The sequence below is a fragment of the Athalia rosae genome, chromosome 5 (genome assembly GCF_917208135.1).
Source record: "Athalia rosae chromosome 5, iyAthRosa1.1, whole genome shotgun sequence".
Classification (NCBI taxonomy): Eukaryota; Metazoa; Arthropoda; class Insecta; order Hymenoptera; family Athaliidae; genus Athalia; species Athalia rosae.
In genome coordinates, this window is record NC_064030.1 from 2921070 (window position 1) to 2942843 (window position 21774).

Consider the following 21774-nt stretch of genomic DNA (forward strand, 5'->3'; position numbering starts at 1 on the left):
TCACGCGTCTAGATGAGATGATGAAAGGCACATTTAGGAGGAGGTCGCGCTTGTAGCTTTTCATGCAGCAGCCGCACAAACATATATATCGGGTAGCGAGATGGTGATCCTGATGGCTACGCTTCGGGGTTGCTTGGTATATATATATATATATATGTTTATGTATACATACGTAAAACTCGTGGCGCTCTGCAGCGCAGGGTATTTGACCCTCGCGTTCGTTCCTGGCTGGCAGGGTGTTCGAAATTGTGCGCCCGGCTCGTGAATCAAGTCACATTAGCAAACGGGGCTGGAATGGCTGCGCTGCAGCGAGAGCACCCCCCGGATGCTAGTGGATTGGATTTCGGTGCGCAAATTCGATTACCCAAGTTCGCTCCCTCTGAGCTCCGCGAGTCCCGGAGAACCTCTAATTTTCTCTCTGCAGCTACATCTCCTCCTAGTTTATCCTACATCCTTTTTTTCTTTGTGCGCTCTATAGTGCTGTTCTTGCCGAACCACGTCCAGAGAAGGAGTGAAGGAAGAATGAGAAATAAGAACAACGGAACAGGACGGAGTTAATATTCGCGTTTGTGTCGAGGAGCCTTGCGCACGGTCCGACGTACGTATATAGCTTTAAAATATTTAAATATATACCGGGCTGGTGGAGACACTCGGTGAATTTTTGCAAAATGATCACCGCAGTGGTAGCCGTGCACGTAGCATCGTGGAAAAAAGATTCTTTAATGGGGAACAATTTTAATTCCATGACACGTTGCGTTCAACTTGTAAAATTATATCAGCTCTTACAATCGTGATCTGTTTAACATTCGGAAAGCCAATTAGCCGATGATCAATTATTCCATTGTAATATTATCGTACGATAAAATACAACTGGGAGGGGGGGGAGTATACTTACTCTACATATGTGTAACGCAATCCGCTTCACAATATGTATAATGGTGTCCCTTCGATATGCTCGTGCGATTTCTTCATGAATCTAGATCGGCGATACGATCGGTGGAGAGTTCAAAAAATGCAGTCAATAGCGCGATATTGTAGCTGTGTACAGAGTGGGTCACTCCAATTGTCGAGAACAGGAGAGACTCTACAGGCACGAGGCGAATTTGCAAAAATCTAGAATGCAATTTTTTGTTACAGAAAAGTGATTGTGTATTGGCTGTTGGGCGGGGCGTCGTGTCTATTAAACCCCTCCCATTGTCGACACTTTGATTGACGCAACCTGTAGATAGTTAAAAAATTATACAACTGCAGTGGGATATAAAAATGAGCGTAATTTGCGTGCTGCACGTATTGTCGGAGAGTATCAGAAGCTTGAAAGCTTCTGGACTTCAGGTGATCGTAAATTGTTTCCTGTTTCTCATGCAGATGTCGAATATTCAAATGATTTTACCTTAAATTCGGTTTGATGCAGTGCGATCGCGCGTATACGATACGGCGGTAATACTATACTTCGCAGGATTCCGGGATAAATTTCTAAAGAACAAGGATAAGGAGACAGCGGACGAATATTATCGGACTATACGTTGTTCCGCGTGAAGCGCATACGCGATTTTGCCCGGATTTTGAGACGCACACTACTTAAGACACCTTTGTACGCTCGACGCCTACGTGCGCATATCGCTTATACATTCAGCAACGCCCTGATCTGCATATCTTGAAATAGCAATAGCGTCATGTCGCAAATTCCTTTATACTCTATGTTATAAACCGTATACGTAATGCTGCTGAATATATGCGACGAGGTTTTTGAAAAATGAACCCGACGATGCGGATAATCAAAAACGCCAGGGGTTTCAGATCGGTATTTACAGTATGTGGTATGAAAAAAAGAAAAACGAGAGAAGAGGGGAAAATTGAAAATTCCGTGGGTAAATTTTCTGAGAAATGTATATATATATAGGCACGTAACAGCCGCTCGGAAGATCCTCTAAAAATCGTTGAGATATTATCGCCGGACTTATATCTACATAAGGTAAAATTCCTGTCTACGAAATCCGAGAACAAGTATAATAGTACCGAGAGTTCTTATATTTCAGTTAAGGAGAGAAAAAAAAGATATTTGGAGAAAAAAACCGATCATAATAATACATAATATATCAATAATAGCGAAGAATATCGTTTCCAAGCGATGATCTATCACGAGCTCGATGGCCGTATGATGTTCGAAGAATGAGGGGGGAAAAAAAAAATTTTCGTATGAAAGATAATTTCACGCATCGCTTACCAGCGGAACCTTTGAGATCCGTTTCGGAAACGTTGAGTTGTTTGCTCGATTTGTCTCGGACTTCGGATCGGGATCGGTGGTAGATCGCCGCTGTATACGTCGACGAGTTCTTACGATGTATACGTTACGTGTACAGCTATACGGATAAATGTTTAAGCGATCCAGATCGATCGGTAGAAATAAAAAGTTGCTCGGTATAAAATCGTCGGGCAAAAAGTGACGATGCGCGGATGAAGGTATATTACAAAGCACGTGCATCGCGTACATTCATTTACCGTGCAACTTATTCGTACACGCGAACTTTCCATGTACAACAATTTTATGACTCCCGTATAATTTGTTTAAGTTTTTTCATAGATGTGTAATCTTTGCGGGGAATTTGGAAAATTACGTCAGACAAATCTCCTTGTGAAATTGAAATGAGGTGTACATCGATATAGCGAGGGGGCACCTGACGTTCGTCGGATCGGGGGTTGACAAATGCCGCGTGCGCCCTCGTTACCCCGCGCGACATGTACAGGGGATCAAGTATAGCCGGCGTCCGTAGGCGTGGTTTTGAACGCGCCGACTCGAACTATCCGCGACGCCTGACGTCGGAGGCGTTGCCGATGTGGTTTTCGTTCCGTTACCCCCACGTCGGCGCGTTGAATACCTCCTGTAGCAAGTTCCTGCGACAGCGCACCTGCCAGACTGACTCAGTGATCGTCCGGTCGCTGGTATCGTTATCTACCAGGTCGCGAACGCGTTTCAAAACGCGTCAGTTCGCAACCCCCCTCGCGGTTATTATGATCCGCGTGCAGAAGAATATCATTACACAGCAGCTCGTTCGGCGGCTGCAGATGTTCCAGAAGAAGACGCGTTGAACGCGCCGGAAGGATAGAAAAAAAAAAAAAAAAAAGAACGAAATTTTTCAGAGTTCTTTATAACCGGAGATGAAATTTTCCTTTGGGAAGATGATCCACGATTCGATTGTTTCGTAGTGGTAGACGAGATCGTAATAAAGTAATCGTGCGGTAGGAGGAAATTATCAATTCAACTTTCCGCAGACAGCAGAAACATAGTTGAAAAAAATAATGTTGGTACCGCAGGACATGATGGCTGCTCAATCGAAAATGCTTTATCAAATCAACAAGTACTACGGTGAACGGGTTCAGGGACGAATGGGTCAGATCCAGAAGACGATCCGCGAGGTTTGCAAGGTGGTGCAGGACGTTCTGAAGGAAGTCGAGGTACAGGAACCACGGTTCATATCCTCGCTCACCGAATGCAACGGTCGTTACGAAGGACTGGAGGTCATATCGCCCGGAGAATTCGAGGTCGTTCTCTACCTGAATCAGATGGGAGTCTTCAACTTCGTCGACGACGGGACTCTCCCCGGATGCGCCGTCCTCAAGTTGAGCGACGGTCGCAAGAGGTCGATGTCTCTGTGGGTCGAGTTCATCACGGCTTCCGGCTACCTATCGGCGAGGAAGATCCGCTCCCGTTTTCAAACTCTGGTCGCCCAGGCGTGCGACAAATGCGCGTACAGGGACTCGGTGAAGATGATCGCGGACACGACGGAGGTGAAACTTCGGATCAGGGAGAGATACGTCGTGCAAATAACACCGGCGTTCAAGTGTTCGGGTGTCTGGCCAAGGTCCGCGGCGCACTGGCCGATACCTCAGATTCCATGGCCCCATCCCACCCACGTGGCCGAAGTTAAGACCGAGGGATTCGATCTCCTGTCGAAGGAGAGCGTCGCGATGCAGGGGAAACAATCAGCCATGGAAGGCGACGCTTGGGTCCTTTCTTTCACGGAGGCGGAAACCAGACTGCTTCAGGGTGGATGCCGACGGCGTTGTCTGAGCATTTTGAAAACGTTGCGCGACCGTCACCTAGATCTACCCGGGAATCCTGTCACCAGTTATCACATGAAGACTCTCCTTTTGTACGAGTGCGAAAAACACCCTCACGAGGCCGAGTGGGACGAGGGATGCCTCGGGGATCGAATCAACGGGATATTTCTTCAGCTCATATCGTGCTTGCAGTGCAGAAGATGTCCCCACTATTTTTTACCAAATTTAGATCTCTTCAAGGGCAAATCACCGAGTGGTTTGGAAAACGCTGCTAAACAAGTCTGGAGACTGACCAGAGAACTTTTGACGAATAGTCGCGCGCTGGAAAAACTTTAGTATACGATACAGAGATTGACACTTGAACAATCGTGCGACGCACGATTTCAACCGCTTCACTAAATTTTCACATTCGTACACGAATTGTATATCTAATAAATGCTTGACGAGATATTTCGCTCGTACATGTAACATCACGCTCTACGGCAATTCACACGTTTCAGATTTACGATTTTCTTCCTATCGATGTATAAACAGCTCGTATACCTAATTCACCGTGCAATGCTATAGAATTTACCACGTGAATGACTATAGTTCCATGAATATCGATATACCTATTATAATATATATAAAGCGCAATGTGATTTGTTGATGATTATATTTTATTATTGGATATACGTAGAAATGTATATCATTATATATTTGAAGCTTATATATACACGCATAGAATTGTTGATTGTAAATAATTTTTCCTATACAGCAATATTACTTGAAAAAAATCTGTTAACGATTACCCGTATGTTAAGAAAGAAAAAATATTACGTTGAAAACGAGAAATGTAAATACATATATACCTACATAAAACTAAAATTTAATAACATGCACGTTTGTAATAGTTTTTTCCACGTTATATTCCCAATAATCCAAAATCACCAAAATTATTCACGCGACATCGACTCCGTCCGACGTAGTCGCATGTATTACCTACCTATCATGAAAAATTCTACGTACCAAACGAATCGGAATCTTATCGGTTGCATCGCTCAGCATTTTTTATCCGATGTAAATAATTAAGGACTGACGACCGGGTCCTTATGCAAGGAAAAATAGAAAACTAGAAAATGAGCACTTGCATGCTCACCTAAACTCCGTTCTAACGCAACCATGCATACTCCACACCTGTTAGAAAATAACGATACTTGAAAAATAAAAAAAATGGTGAATTATATCCGATCGAAGCAGACCTACAAAGATTCATCGAAATGCGAGTAATCGGATACCACGATTTCTCTGTATATAAAAGGACTATTTCTGAATTCCTATGTGTACACTAAGAAAATAAGTTACATGTATCATGTACGTAAAGAACGCGCGTTAAATTACAGGTTGGCCCGACAAGATTTTTACATCCTTAATTCTTTTGTCTCCATATAAAGGAGAGAATTAGGCTCGCTGCATTCGAACGGCATGTACGTGACGTTTGAAACGTCAACTGCCCCTGTATATATATAGCGACGTCAGGTCAGTCCTCAGGTATTCTTGTAAATGACGACGTATAGTTTCCTCCCGTGTTACCGATCCGAGCTACCAGTTATTACCTGGTTCCGAGGTTTTCCAGAGCCTTAATGAGTACCGATAATTATCCTTTCGAGTGTCGGCTACATCTGAATTGAAGATTTCCATCGAACGGAACCCTAGCGCCTGCAGTACACCGACCCGGTAAGACGTTCGTAAGACTTCGCGTTCCTCTAGTTCAACTTGGCGGGACGGACGCGCGGCTCAAATACAAACACGACGAGGTATTTTATTCGTTAATTTATCAGGTATGTGTGTACCTGTGATCCTGATGACCAGGCGCCTGGCATTAGAAACCAGTTTCCCGCTTATTCTTTTTTTCATTTTACACGAAACATGTCCACACATTTTTGCCGCCTTTTCGAGAAATTCTTCTTCATTAAAATTATACCTCGTATATATATATGCGCGGACACGGATAATGAAATAATATAATATATGCAGGGAAAGGAAACTCTGTTTCTGGCCTCTATGCGTATATCGATACCCAATTAACTCGGACAATTCTCAGAGCGATTCAGAGAGCAAATGTACGGGTATCTTTCCGTTTTATCTCACACTGCGGAACTGAGGGTCGTAGATTTTTGAAATTCGATAGCCGCAGGTCCGTCTGAAGAGGGTCCAATAGGATTTTGCTTTTTTTTTTTTTTTTTTTTTGGACTCTCGAATCTTTTTTCCTTTTTTTTTTCTCTCACCGGCGACGGCAACGGACACGTCGTTGCGACTTGTACAAAACCAATATCAGCCCCGCCTAATATACACCGGCCTCTTTTACTACTGCAATAAACATAAAGTTGGAAACAAGAGCCGAATTATGTAGTTAGTCAGCACGCGCGATCGAATCGATGTTCTTTTTCTCAAATTAGAGGCGACATTATACTGGAATTTGTATAAAAAAAAAAAAGCAAAAAGAAAAACACCTAAAAAATAGTCAACAGATTTAATACACGGTTCATCCACGATTCTTCGTTCACGGTTGGAAATTCGTTTAACGACGTTGCATAAATCATAGTGAATGATTATTTTGAAAAAAATTTTGAGAACCCTGAAAAAGCGATGCGATCGGATCTGGACGATGCGTTTTTTCCTTTGATTCCGGTGTCAGAGTCGCACGAAGCGAATATAGAAGCGAAAGGGTGGAGATATAATACGTCCCTCGAAAACCACCCCTGCTATATTTTGACCCTGGATGGGATAAAATACAGGTAAGCGATGTTCTCCTCAATAATTCGTTGGAGAGACACGCACGAGTTATACGCACGGGGTGAGGCGGGTTTATATAGCGCGGGTTGAATATACGAACGATAATTTCCAACTCCCGTCGTCCAGGAGTTCGGATCGATGATGGTAGGCGTTTCCGAAGGGGCGTCGAGCGAAGCTCTCTTGTCGAGGATTGGCGCGTCCTGAACGTCGAGTAGGGACGCCGGTTTCGAGCAGTCGCTCACCTGCCTCTTCGTCCCTCCGAAGAGGAGGTCGAGGTAGACATAGCGGAGGAGGTAAGCGCAGTCTTCATTCTGCTCCAGCGTCGAAGACGTCTGTTCCGCAGGCGCGTGTAAACGAATCCGATAGAAAGAGACGCGGTCCGTCGACGTCGGTCGTTACGGTTGTCGGTGATTCGTTTCTATAATTCCTCGGAAGGTTTCGGAGGCGATACCGATTCGGTACACCGGGGACTCGAAGACCCGGTGGAACAAAAAAGGATGCGGTGATAAGGCTCACCTTCCGGTCAGTTCCGGTCGAATCCGTACTCACATACCACAACCACCCCGAAAGGACGTCGAAGAGGCGAAGGAAGATCGCCACCATGCTCGTACCACCGGATATGCTGGCCGCCCAGTCGAAGATGGTGTACCAGATAAATAAATATTTCGGGGAAAGAGTGATGACGCGTAAAAGTCAGGTGACCAAAACGATCCAGGAAGTGTGCAGGGTGGTGCAGGACGTCCTCAAGGAGGTCGAGGTCCAAGAGCCAAGGTTTATATCGTCCCTAACGGATTACAACGGTCGATTCGACGGACTCGACGTTATTTCACCGACGGAATTCGAGATCGTTATCTACCTGAACCAGATGGGTGTCCTTAATTTCGTCGACGACGGGACTCTCCCCGGATGCGCCGTCCTCAAGTTGAGCGACGGTCGCAAGAGGTCGATGTCTCTGTGGGTCGAGTTCATCACGGCTTCCGGCTACCTATCGGCGAGGAAGATCCGCTCCCGTTTTCAAACTCTGGTCGCCCAGGCGTGCGACAAATGCGCGTACAGGGACTCGGTGAAGATGATCGCGGACACGACGGAGGTGAAACTTCGGATCAGGGAGAGATACGTCGTGCAAATAACACCGGCGTTCAAATGCGCCGGTCTTTGGCCGAGATCGGCGTCGCACTGGCCGATACCTCACATTCCCTGGCCTCATCCGAACATCGTTGCCGAGGTGAAAGCGGAGGGTTTTGACATGCTGTCGAAGGAGTGCATCGGCCTCCAAGGGAAGCAATCCGCCATGGAAGGCGACGCCTGGGCGCTGTCGTTCATCGATGCCGAAAATCGTCTGCTTCAAGGTGCGAGTCGAAGACGGTGTCTGAGTATCTTGAAGACCTTGAGAGACCGGCATCTCGATCTTCCGGGGAATCCGGTGACGAGTTATCACATGAAGACTCTACTTTTGTACGAGTGCGAGAAACACCCTCACGAGGCCGAGTGGGACGAGGCTTGTCTCGGGGATAGAATCAACGGGATATTCCTTCAGCTCATATCGTGCCTCCAGTGCCGACGGTGTCCGCATTATTTTTTACCCAACTTGGATCTGTTCAAGGGAAAATCGCCGAGCGGTTTGGAAAACGCTGCCAAACAAGTATGGAGGCTGACCAGAGAGTTACTCACGAATAGCCGCGCCCTAGAAAAGCTGTAGTTCGAATTCTCTGACGGTTGATTAACGGAGATTGTGTTGAAACAGTGCGTGAAATCGCATCGTTGGGAACCAGGCAATATTATGTGATTATTGTGTGTCCGTGTATGACATTTTGTGCCATAAAAATATCGTGTAAATGATAGTTTAGAATTTTCTAATCACTTTTTCCTTCGACATCGTTGAAATTACGAATTGACGCGATTACGTGTAAACGATGATCGATGCTACCGTTGAATCGGTATAGTGAGTGAAAAACAGAAGCAGTATGAATAAGTAATAGCGGAACTGTAGTAACTGTATGATAATTATTAATAGTAATAATTCGTATGCATCGGCAGTAGGTATACGAATGAATTGTTACATACGTAAAATTGTAATACCTACACCGAATCTACAACGCGTATCTATTTGTATATATTACATATAAAGATATTTATTGATCTGTAAAACAATATCCGAAATATAGTACTATTTATATTAAAAACTATATAAATGAACAAACGCGTGTACATGAAAATCAACTTTTTACATCATGCTCAATCACACAACGATCCCCGTAGGTACTTGTTTTAGGTGGACCTTCGTAAAAAAAATCAAATCAACGCACAAAAGACGATGAATTTTTTTCTCATCACGTTTTATCGGACTCGATTATTCACAGAGATTATACTAGAATTCGAAAGAGGAGCTAATCATGTTTCTCATTTACAATCTATATTTGTGTGAGAAAAAAATATTCAATAACTATTTGAGCATAATCGTTCGCCCCCCCTGCATGCTTAGCGATGGGAGACTATAGGTATATAAGGCCTATAAATTCCGGAGTTGTCTCGTAGTCCGAGGCTGTATTTGAAACGCGATCGTCCGGCGTATCGCTAATTGGCTTGTTTCAAAAAAAAAAAAGAAATAGTTACCGGTCAACGTTAAACAGGGTTTTGCGGATGATTAATATCGCATCATATAATATGAGATATATTTGAATAAATTAAATACCTCCGAGTGTCGTACAGTGGACAAAATGCGCTGGACAACCGCGAGCACGGGGTATTTGAATAATTACAAAAAGCCGCTGGCCACCTATATTACATCCGCTATAAAATAACGCACACCTACGTGTCTGTGAACAAATAGGTGAACGACAAAAATCGTCGGATAAAGTTTGAAAAATTTCTGTATTCAAATTTTCAAACATACCCATTCAGAGATTATTGAACTTACTTATCTTTCGCGTCCGTCTAACGTTCGCGCAAAATTGTCGTCGACGTTCCTGCATTTCGCGAATCGCGTATAATACCCACCTCGAAACTCTCCACAACGTACGACAGGTGTATAAAAATGTCCAGGACAAATGGAGGCATTACACGGGGTGGACGTATGGAAATAATTACGTACAAAAATGACACCGCTCAATGTTTTTCCGCTTATACTTTAGAGACGCCGGTTACATTCGATCATTATCATCGGTTTTATACAGCGATCTGCCGCACGCGGGTAAGAATACAAATCGGACGGGAATCCGCGATCGAGGCGTGTACCGTACAGCGATATACGCTTTCCGTCGGTCATTCCGATCGGCGATTCTCGGAGCTGGACGTATGGGCCTACCGCAAAAACGAATTCCACTTTTTGAACGAGTCTCTCTTCCATTTGACTCGGTTAAAGCTCTGCAAAGACTCGGTTGCGAGATAATTTTTGTCGATGTAACTTCGAGTACGTCTAATTTTATACTTGTATCAACGTTTTTTTTCGAGAAACCAGCCGTTCGTGGGTCGCGTCGTATTATATACATGTATATTGTGGCCTGTAGCCGGAGTTTTATTATAACGTACGTGATTAAAAAGGCAAGCGTTCCACCGACAAAGTTATACGTACTTGACGTGAAATTTTAGGGGTTGTTTGACGGAACACGCGAGACAATATTGATCTATCACCACAGTTACCTCCGCGGCAAGGGGAGCTATTGGTTTATTACATTTGTACCCTTACGTGTATCCCCATTGTGCGTCGTTACATCGCGGACTTCTGTTATTTTATGGGATAAAAATCGCACGGTTGTCTAAGAAATTTCTATGCAAATTAAGAATTGGATAATTTTCGCTGATTTATCGTGCGATACGTACGCTTATTCGCCTGCAGGTATAACGGGTGTCAAAAATAATGAGAAAAAGATGAAGAGAAAAAAAAAACAATCACGTGAATAACCGGCTGGCTGTAAGGAATATTGTAGGTACATACACATAAGTCGAAACACGTGCGGAAGAACTTTACGTGCTTTATGAATGAGAAAGTAGCCATACCGTGAACATAAACTGCAGTTAAATAGCTGTATTCAGAAGCTACTCGCTTCTACACATATCACGAGAGCGAGAAATTATTGGCTGCGATAGGTGTGAGCTAATAAATGCGGTTTTCTTAACATCTCATATTCATGACGATGCGGAATAATCCCGACTAGTACGTTGATGCGATGATGCGTTAAATTGAGTCGTTTCGAGAGTTGTAACTCACATCAGCCGTTGATTTTTCCTCGAAAGAAGATGAGCGTGGAGTACGAGACGGTATATGGATGAATAAGGAATGAAGAAAAAACTACTCGCCGCAACGCTCGACTCGGATGTTTCGAATGCAGCTGGGCGAAAAGCAATTATGCCTGGAGCACGCGATTTAATTCGGAGTGAAAAAAAAAGGAGAGAAGGACGAAATGAAAAGACTTCGTTAGAGATATTACCGTAAAAATATTACTCCCGCGAATACGTGACGTCTGTTCTCCCCTTTTTCCTTTATTCGCTTTTTGTTTCACGTCACACACCTATAAGCGAAGAAACGATCGCTTACGGTGCTATACCAGGAAATTTCTGGATCGGAGGATGACATATAAAACGGGACAAAAAGATGGGAGTCGTTTCGACCGGAGAGATGGTCGCAGAACCGGAGAGAATAGTATCGCGTTACACGGCCGTGGAGAGTTGAAAGAATGGTCGGAGAATTTTTACTGCAGGCGACGGTCGTCGTGTGCGAACCAAAAGCTCGGGAATAAAATAAAATAAAATAATATTCATAAAGTTGGTGCCCGCATGAGAGAAAAAAAAAAATTTTCTACGCTCCGGGAATCCTGGCGAATCAGCAATCCATCGCGTTTACGGTGAATTATGTATAGAAGCGAGATTAATCCGGACGAAAGAAAAAAAAAGGTATGAAAAGTTCGATCCGACGTGGAGGACTCAAACTCTTACGTATTGTAGAGTCTCGGGCCCTAATGAGACCCGGGGCGATAAGAGTCGCAAAAATTCTTGGGTCCCCGTGTCGAAGTTTTCGCTTTTGTTTCATCGGTGGTACAGGTATGTGGTGCAGATGAGGCTCGTAGAGAGCATAAACTTTGCATAAACTTTGCGGCTTTATCTGCAACCCGGTTTATGGCGTCTCTTTTTGGGCCGGAGGTTGACGCGGTTTTTAAGGAGAACGAGGAGAGCGGAGCCGACGGCCCACGAGAACGATGGGAGCGCGCGAGCGGGGGCCCCGCGCGATTTTATGGGTATAAAATGTTGCCGCAGAAACAACTCCTCGCCAATTACAATGTTTGTTTTCACGGATTCCTTCTTTGTTTCGTTACCGAGATAATCTACGGCACCGCCAAACTGGAAAGGACCACGATATCCCGAAGGGTCCGCCCTGATCCGAGGATAAAGGAACGTTATAGCCCATAAGATCGCCGTAGAAAGAACTGGTCCCATAATTTACATACCACGCGGGTTGTTCCCTGCACAGCCGGGTATACAGCACCGTAACCCATTCCTCCCGTACGAGACGCGCGGCCGATCTTAGCGGCGACCACCGACTCTCATTCGTGGCTCGCAACGACTCGATCTCACCTTACCTCGGTGATACTTTCGCAGGTATAATTTTCAAGACGCACGCTCGCACACCTCGCGACGATCTCTTTTTACGCGAGGTTTTTGTAATTTCGCGAAATATTTATCGAACGGAAGATCCGTTCCAGCGGGTTGAGAGGGCGGAAGTGAAACAACGTTCCGAATAATCGGTTTCTCGCGAGATTATTCTCAATCGCGGATACCCCGCGGTAATTATAGTCGTTATTTTTTACACGCCGGTCTCGATTCACGCCACTTCCGATCCATCGCAACGGTTGAAACGGTATCCCGCTGGAACGGACCGGTACGGTCGTTATTCCAATTGACCCAGAGGAATAAATATATATAATACATATACATGTATGTGTACGCTTGTGCACCGCGACGCTCTCGTTATACCGAAGTATTTTCTTCGGCGAGCGAGTTAACCAACGCGACGATAGCCAGGAGTCTCGTGTGTACGCAGCTCGGCTTGAGATTCTCGGATCAAACGGGTTAGCGTAATTGGTAGTTGGTTCTGCATGCATAGGTAGTTGCTTGTAACCCTTCGCCAGAGGGTTTTCGACTTCGTGTAGAAAACGAGCTGTACGGATACCGCGGTGTACAGGAGGAACGGACCGGGGGCTTTCGTTGTCCGTTCGTTCGCGATTGATTGCGACGATTGCCGTGTGGACGAAAATTGAATTTCCCTCCGCGGTATCAATTTTTATCGTCCGACAGTTTTTCCTTTGATATTTATATCTTTCGCCGTGCGGCGACCCCATCTGCGGTGACCTCCCTTTACAACCACTTCGGCCCGTACTTACGGCCACTTATACTCCGCAGCGAGTCAAGGGCGCGGTATTATACTCGAGGGTTCTTCTTCTGGCGCGTATATCGGTAACGTAACGTCAAGTGTTACACGGCTTTTATGAGCAAAACCACTTAGCACCAGCCCAGAGACTCCTGATGCCAGCTCGCGCTCATCAAAACCTCATTCGATACGTCCACGGATACGGGCGAGGAAAATAAGTTAGATGAAAAACTTCGGAGGGAGAGAATTGCTCCCGAATTTCGAGGATGAGATGAATTTCATTTTTTCTGTAATGAATTGAATCGGATCGAAGATTAATTTTTCGAAGTTTTTCTCCGTTACGCGATCCCCTCGGTTTTCGGGTGTGCGCGCGTTGCGTTATAGCGAAGCAATTATATGCTGGATACGGTATTATCTTTTTCAGGCAATTAAGGGCGATTGTGAGGCGGTCGGTGCGTTTGTGCCTGCGGTATATATTTACCGGATAAGTGAGATAAGAAAAAAAGGGGCGACGACAGGTTCGTCGGGGCTATTCGTTCGGCAAGTGGAAGTTAACCGCACTATAAAACGATGAGAGAAAATCGGTAACGTATACGTGTGTACCGGGGGCATCCGGTGATCTGGTTTGTGTCCCATCGCCGATGATACAGCGGACGGAGAGTGCGAGAGACGGCGTCACTTTGTCCCCCGTTTCTCACTAACTTTTCTTTGCCGCTTTCTCACCCCAATGCAGCCTCGTAGAAATCTCCTAATGGGCTCCACACGACGAAGACGTATTCCGGCAAATGTGTCGAAACCTGTTTCACTAAATTATCGTCCGTGTTGATTCGACGAAGAAAGCGAAAGTATATATCTCCTTTGCGTTTCGAAATTTTTTTCCATCACGTTTAAGGGTTGGAGAATTAACCCGAACGCACACGAACGGCCGACTGATTTTCTCATTTCGGTGTAACAACGATCCGCGTCTATTTCAGGTTGACTTTTGGTTGTAATGCACCGTGGTTAAATCGATACTCCTTATGGCTCCGGTGTCATCCCTTAGCGATGAAACAAACGAAGCCCGTCAAACGGAAAGTGGATGCATATTTCTTTTCCCAAGTAAAATCGAAAGTGGTGTCACCGTTGAGTTTTATTTATTTTTCTTCGCTTTTATTCACCCGATGTAAAGTTCGGGGCACGTGTCTAAACGTTCATGCGCTCCTACCTGCCTACTCAAAAAAATTACTCACGCTCGTATAAATTATATTACGCCTATACACGATTGTGTACAAATACAGGTTTTTATTTGAATACGTTGTTATACGCATCATATTTCAAACGCGGAATTGCATCGTTTTTTAACTTTACCGCGCGCTTACGACGATAAAACGGCGTTTCGCGTTATATTGCCGAGTATATTTTAGCGAAGGATTCACGTGAAAGAATTACAACCCCTTGAGATACCCCGCGTACACGCCAACGGTGTTAAATGAATTCGTCGCCATTTTTCCGTGATGCGGTTTAAAACTATCGGCCGAAATGCGAAATTCGTGTTCTCACTTTTCAAACTTGATGCGCACGTGGAAAAAATATTTTCCTCGTTTTCTCTCTTTTTGAACAAGAGTCACGAGTGCTCTCGCATTTTCAAAGCTTAGAAGACAGAAAAGAAAATGCATGCGATGTGCCACATGTAATTGATATCAAATTGTGTAATTTTTTCTTTCTGTACTAACTCGGAAAGTTGTCGAAAAAAGATGATTTTACACCTCGATACAGTCTAATAACTAAAATTGTTTAGCGTCACCGGGGACGCGATATTTCACGCAACGTGAGGGGTAAAAAATACTCGAGTCCGGGGGGTGGTTTTGGGAGGGGTAAGTTGTTGTGAATTGATATAAATGGTCGAAAGTTTGGTTTCTTTTTCTTTTTCGAGCCCCTCTCCGGTGGAATATAAAAGCGAGTGGGATGATTAAAAAATTGATATCGCGTGATACGAGTAAAATAAAAAATGAAAAAAGCACAATTTTTCCGGTACAAAATTACCTGGCGATATTAGTCGTACCTATAATTTCGACGTTATAAAAAAATCGAGCAAGTCGAAGCGTAGAATATTCTAGTCCACTTTAAAACGTTACGAGTAACGTCGCAGCGTCGAGTAGGCACTTCGCGGGGATTGGAATTTATGGAGTAATTAAAAGGGCGATTAAGTTATTAATAATAAATTTTTGAAGAGCGCAACCCTTCCGACGTCGGTATATATAGGGCCGAGGACCGCGCTACGTTGCCAGAAGAAAATTGAACTCGGGGGGCCGCACGCGGTAACCAAATCGCGTTCACGCACCGTTTTAAACCTACGGGTTAAATGTCGGGCTCAAATTCCAACTGACGAGAATTAATGTCAGTTGTCAAGTTCGATTTTTCGTCCTTCTTTTACCGCGGCCACAAAACCCTGAATCATAATTACGAGGGCACGCGTTGGTACTTTGCCACGTGGGTAACCTCGATTTTTATTCTTATTTTGTTAGGTATATCATACGTATCTCGCGCATGTCGCGTGCTCGTACGTTATTCGATTTCTTTTTTTCTTCTTCCGACTCGAATTGAACGAGTCTCGCAAATTTTCCGACGATCTTTTCATAGTGTTCACACGTATAACGTGGCAAGTACAATTATTGCACCGAGTGCCGCGGATTTCCGTCGCAGCCAAAGATAACTTAACTCGGGGTAAAATATTTCACTACGAATACGCAAACAAGATTAATTTCGGAACGAGCGACCTCGTGATCGAGTGCTCATTTTCGTTTTCGGCAAAATTGATGGGCGCTAAACAGCAGTTTGCGCGGTGCTTATATATGAGCTCCACGTTCGTACGCGAGAAGATCTGAGGAACTTCAACAGTCGGGAACCTGAATCGAGTCGTAGGTGTAAAAAACATCAAATTTTGTTACCGACGAATTCGTTCAAAAATTTCGTCATTTTTCGTTTCGAGTCGAAACTTCTTCAGCGGGCACCCCTTCGTTTTCTGGTTCCATTTACACAGTCGGACAGAGGTCACGCGTTCGCCCGTACTCACACGCATCACACGCACAGTCGATATGGGTGATTTTATGCGCGGGGAGTGCTCCGCTATTTCGATTTAATCCGAATCAAAATTTGATTAGTTCCGGGGCAATTCTCTTCCGCATCGTCGCGCCACTACTCTACTTTGCTCGGCTCATCTCTTCACCCTCTTATGGCGTCGGCCCGCTACCCCTAAACTTACGCGGAGATTTATGATGCGGTCTTCTGCAGCTCGCACGAGAAGCTGCAGTATTATATGGGATAGGAATATAAGAGAGGAAACGGCAGCTCCCGAGGGACACGGGTCGCTCTGCTCGGCAGAGCCTGTGGGAACTATCGTATACCGTAGGAGAGTAGGAAGAGAAGAAGATGAAGGAGAAAAAGAAGAAGAGGAGGATGCGGATGATCGCCGAGGTCCGCACCAAACATCGGTCTATTTCTGGGTTCAGATTCGAGTATTTCTCTCCGGGTTGGTCGGAGTTCCGAGGGGGACGAAGGGGCGGCGGGGCGGCGGGGGGGAAAGAGAGCAGACAGTGCACCAGGGAGAGAGGATGGATGCATCCTTTCGGCTGAATTATCACCGCGTCCTACACAAGACGATTCCGCACCCCTCCGCCTTCCCTCAGACGTCTCCGCGTAAAAATTCTTTTTCTCACTTTTCTTTCTTATTTAGACGTTTTTTTTGTTGAGCTTCTCCTCCTTTTTTCATCTCGAGTGTATCACTCGCCCTCTTAACTTTAAACTCGCTAAGTATATCGGCTGTTTACACTCGTAACTTCAAAGACAACAGCCGCAGGTTTTCGCTTTTTATTTCATTCTGAGTTGGGGAGAAAAAAATTCGTTTTTTATAACACCGTAGCTGTCTAAAAGCCCCGGCTGATGATGTTTCAAAACTTTCGAAAGAGAGCGTATCGATAGCGCGGCGACTGTTTTTCCGGATCCCGTTCATGGACCAGAACAGGCTACACAATTTGTAACCACATAAAATAGCCTAGCTTATCACGTGTCTATTACTCACCAAAGGATCTGGCGAGAGATCAGCGACATCTTCTCTAAATACTTCGCCATAAATTTGATAAGTTCGGAATCTACTCACCTGAAACAAACGAAAAGGTTCACAGAATTAATTAACGGAGAATTAATTGCGAATCAGACGTGGTCAGAAATCGAAATGGGTCATTTTATCGATTTTTTGGTGGACGTTATCCGCAGGGTATTTTTTGTTTCACGCGGGTAGAGGGTCGTATGTAAATTGAAAAAAAAAAAAAAAAAATAGAAATGTATATTCCGTAGGCGCTGCAGGTATTCCTGGAAAGGGTTTGTCAGCCCTGTACGTATATCTCAACGCATCAACAAGCTGCCAACAATTAATCCGTAGGAACAGAGGCGAGCGTCATGGCGGAGGACTGCACGGGGTATAAGCGTAACCCTATACCTGAAGCGAAGCCCCGGCTAGCTAGTCCTCTGAGCCGATCTCATATCATATTTCGTGTTATTCAAATGCCAACAATGCCATTAAAGGATTTCACTGGTAATCCTTTCCCGGTACCCGAACCCCGGTCTACCAACTTTACAACGACGCGGGACACAATAACTACAAAGATTCAACTATCAAAAGTACGCGACGCACGGGTATAAAACGCAGGGCATATTACAAGCGTACAAACAACTAGCACAATGCGTCGGTACCGAATACACTCCGCTATCTTCATCTTTTGTTCTTTCCGATCGCGAAATACCCCCTATTCATTTCTATGGTGCGTACGTACGTGCGTGCGTGCGTTTCATAGGGCGATTCAAAGGGAAAACTAGGTTCCTCGTTTCCTGTTTTTACATTTTTCGTCGGAAAGGAAAAGATTTTCTCTTCGCGTTTTTTTTTTTTTTCTCGCCACCCTCTCGTTCTTCTTTACCGGTTCCACAACGCGTGTATTTCGCGGTGACATTTGCTCCGCGTTGCGGTCCATCGCGTTCCGATTTATAGCGGGGTTTATTTTCCGTGCACAGGACGGTGAGTTCGAATCCGTATGGATTAGAAGACGAGGGGATGAAGTCATCACCGCGGGCAACGAGTAGAGGAGCAACCCCTGCCGCCCAGCTGCTCGCTTGGAAACAATCACATTATATTTTGTACATCAACCAGCCACCCCCTCTCGTTCCCCGTACCACGCTTCTTTCCCCTCCTCTCGAAAGCCTCCCCCCCTATAGTCCAGAATTTCAGAGACTAATGTAATGTAATGATTCCTTATTTATTTACCCCGTAACTCGGGAAGCAGACAACGCTAATGAATCCAAGAATCCGATTATACTTTAATTAAGTCATTTCCCGATCAAAACCACGCGGGGTAATTAAAATCTCCGGATCTGCGGAGAAGTAGAAATTTCTCTCGAACGAACGCCTAGCCCTACTAACAATAAGGTTTCAAACTATAGAAAGGACACCTCGATTCGCGATGAATCCCGACTCGTTGTGCATTTTGTAAAAGGGTGTCAAGGGTCATTGGGATTCCTATTATAAATGCATTAATTCGTGATCCTAGGCAGTGACTTTTTCCGCGTAGCGAAGATGAGTCAGGTCCTCGAATGATTTCGGGTACTGCAGGGGTGGCAGGTGGCGCCAATTTTACGGACCGACGGCTGTGACGGATGCTGGGTTTTCGGGTCTTCGGGGCGTCGGCGACGTACTATTCCGCGCGAGCAGTCGTCACACGTGATCGCTTCGACGAACACACGATGTCACGGCATGTTTTATGGGAAGCTATAGCTGCAGCGATACGCGACGCCCCGAGGATCGAGAGGATCGGTGCGCCTCGAAATCTTTGAGAGAGAGAAAAAAAAAAAAAGAAAACGTATCAAAATCGAAACGAGAGGACAGAAATCACCGCGTTTTATCGTCTGACCTACGCGCGTAAAAAATCTGCGTTTCGTTTTTTTCCGACTTTCTCACGGGTCGAGAATAAGGACCGCTACACGTGGGTGCGACGAAGCGTCGGTGTATTTGTCCCACGTTCACCTATGTGAACTGCGTGTATCCGCGCATATGGATAGGTATACACGTACATAACTGGCGCGCGCGCGCGGCTCATTAGCGCTAATGAGTAATGAGCCGATGATTAAAGAAGGCGGGATGGGGGCGTGGCCGAGCCCTTGATCGTACCGACGAAAGTTCGACCCTATACCGCAACAGTCCGGCTTTTTTTTTTACCCTTCCAAAGTTCACGATACGTTCGACCGAACATTGGAATCGCCACGGCGAGAGAAATAATTTTGGGTAAACTTTCTTCTCCTCCGCGATGTCCTCGCATTTTTCGTCTTGGGTATACGAAAATCATATTTTCCCTTCGCTACAAAATGATAATTACTCACTGGCCATAGTTCGGGGATATTAGATACTTAAAAGTCGGTCCATCGGGTCCTGGGGGGCTCGGAATATCAGCGGAGATAAAAGAAGGCATCGTTTGCTCAGCCGTGAATTCATGTCGGGCCGGAGGCGTTGCTTGGTGTCAGCACGCGGCCCCTGTGAAGTTTCGGGTCTTTGATTAGGTCGTTAAATTCGCTAATGCACCGGCATAAAACCCCGCTAATTTAGCAAAAGACCTCGGCACGGGTCTCGAGATGTTTTTTGTTGCCGCGTTTTGCACGGATAACTCGAAAACTCCGGACTCGCGACGATTGTTTTTTGCAAGGCGATCGTCGCACCCGGAACCCTTCCGATTTACCGGGAACAATTTCATTTCACGTAGGTACCTTCTCGAGAGAGAGAACGGCTAAAAACTGGCCGCAAACTGTCGCCTCCGTTCGGCTGTAATGTAACCGCGTGTATAGGTGTACGAAATACTTCTACACACTCCGGCACGAGGACACGTGCTACATATTAAATTACGCGGCGCGTTGTTGTACACGCTAGTGTGTATAGGGTGTATCGAGATTAAATCGAGAATCGTGTTAAAGAAGCTGCACAGCGAGATGGCCGCGATAATTCATACCGAGAGAGAGAGAGAGAGTTGGGGAGAAAAAAAAAAAAAAATTAAAAAAATGAACGAATAAAGAACGTAGAGTAGGAAACTTTATCGCTGAGGAGAATTCATCGTACGATATAAATTGCAGGGGTATTTAAAAAGTGTAAAGATAACGGGTGTCGCTCGGTGTCCTGTTAAGGAATCGTTTCACATGTGAGGCAAAAAGCGCGGTTCGATCCGATCGCGATCATCGATCACCGAGTTGAGCCGATTGGTTTTTGCTCGCGCATCTACTTCTCGCGAAGGTGATCGCTGCTGATTTTTAGCACGAAGAAATCAAAATTGGATAATTTTCGTCATCGAGATATCCCCCGGAGATGTGACTTGGGTATTTTCGAGCGCGATTGTCCTTTTCCCCCGTTGTATTTCTATGTACGATATAATAACGACATAATAACGGATGAAAAGGTTGTTTGAAAGTTTTTCGTAAAGGAGAGAAGGCGGCGTCCCGCGGTTAGTGTCAACGTTTGACTTTACGAGTTACGAGAGAACTGCCCGCTAAGGAGAATGGAAGAAAGCCCGGAGAGTGCGGGGGTCCGAAAATACACAATGACCACCCGTCGAGGTGCCCGTAGAGGCGCCCAGCCCCCTCACTGCCGTACTACAGGGCGGGATATGGTCCGAGATCGATTCACGGCGTCCGTTCGAAGACCGATATTTTCATCTCTCTGCGCATTAAACGGTCCCAAAGTCGAGTTCGCGGTGCTACCGGATGCATGGAAACCCTCGACGTTCGGTAAACCCTGAGGTTCGCTTCGCCGCGGACTCGGAATTTCCGTGTAATTTGCCGCCGCGTTGCTTCCGATGGGAGGAGGTCGAAAATTCCAACTTGACCTTGTTCAGGATCCGAAAGGATTCCTTTGGAAGACTCCATTTGCCGGTGAATTAAATTCAGCGGAAATTCGGGTCTTATTGTTGCCTTTGAAAAATACCGCGACAGTTCGGGTCGATCCGTTCCTAGAGAAAATCCTCGCCGAGGATTCCGCACGGAGTAGTTAGGGCGGTAACTTGATCGCGTTATTCGCGCGACGGAACACCTCCGAGCCCTTTTTCTTTTCTCGAACTCCCGGGTGAAAGGAGAAGAGACGGAGGAGGAGGAACGGGAGGGTTCCGCCGAGGGTCCCAAGAACGTTGCGATATAAGGCATAACCCCGTACAAGAGCTAGATTGTTTTCCTCGAGGTATAATAAGCGTGAAAAAGATAGGGGAATGAGATAAGTATAAAATGGTCATGGTTACCGCGCGTATATGGGAGTCGAGAAAACCTCCTCCGAAGCAGGTACGATCACCGCGCTACCATCGCGGCGGTTGGTTGCACGGGTCCCGAAGATAGAAAAGGAAGCCGAGGAACGTGGCATACGTACACATATATACGAAGGGAGAAGGAGTGGAACGAGAGAGAGAGAGAGAGAGAGAGAGAAGGAGGATACGGGAATGCCAGGTGACGGCGGCGCCTGGACGCACATCCATCTTCGTGGGCAAGACTCCGGCGTAGCGTCGTTTCCCCCGCTTCCAGGATCGGAT

General features: G+C 45.6%; 3 protein-coding genes across 6 annotated transcripts in view; 2 read left to right on the forward strand and 1 right to left on the reverse strand.

The window, feature by feature from the left end:
• The window catches only part of LOC105692913 (neurobeachin), a 165448-nt gene that overhangs the window by 21230 nt on the left and 122444 nt on the right, over window positions 1–21774 (reverse strand). The gene's annotated exons all lie outside the window — the stretch shown is intronic.
• LOC105692915 (protein mab-21-like) lies at window positions 2275–4936 on the forward strand. Its single transcript, XM_012412461.3, has one exon. It carries the CDS (start codon window positions 3298–3300, stop codon window positions 4393–4395), a length of 1098 nt encoding a protein of 365 aa, XP_012267884.1. The 5' UTR covers window positions 2275–3297; the 3' UTR covers window positions 4396–4936.
• LOC105692914 (protein mab-21) lies at window positions 7125–9020 on the forward strand. The gene has a single exon (XM_012412459.3). It carries the CDS (start codon window positions 7436–7438, stop codon window positions 8531–8533), a length of 1098 nt encoding a protein of 365 aa, XP_012267882.1. The 5' UTR covers window positions 7125–7435; the 3' UTR covers window positions 8534–9020.

What these genes read in the sequence shown, in the direction of transcription:
- LOC105692915 (XM_012412461.3), top strand. Translation starts at nt 3,298, where the DNA reads ATGTTGGTACCGCAGGACATGATGGCTGCTCAATCGAAAATGCTTTAT.
- LOC105692914 (XM_012412459.3), top strand. Translation starts at nt 7,436, where the DNA reads ATGCTCGTACCACCGGATATGCTGGCCGCCCAGTCGAAGATGGTGTAC.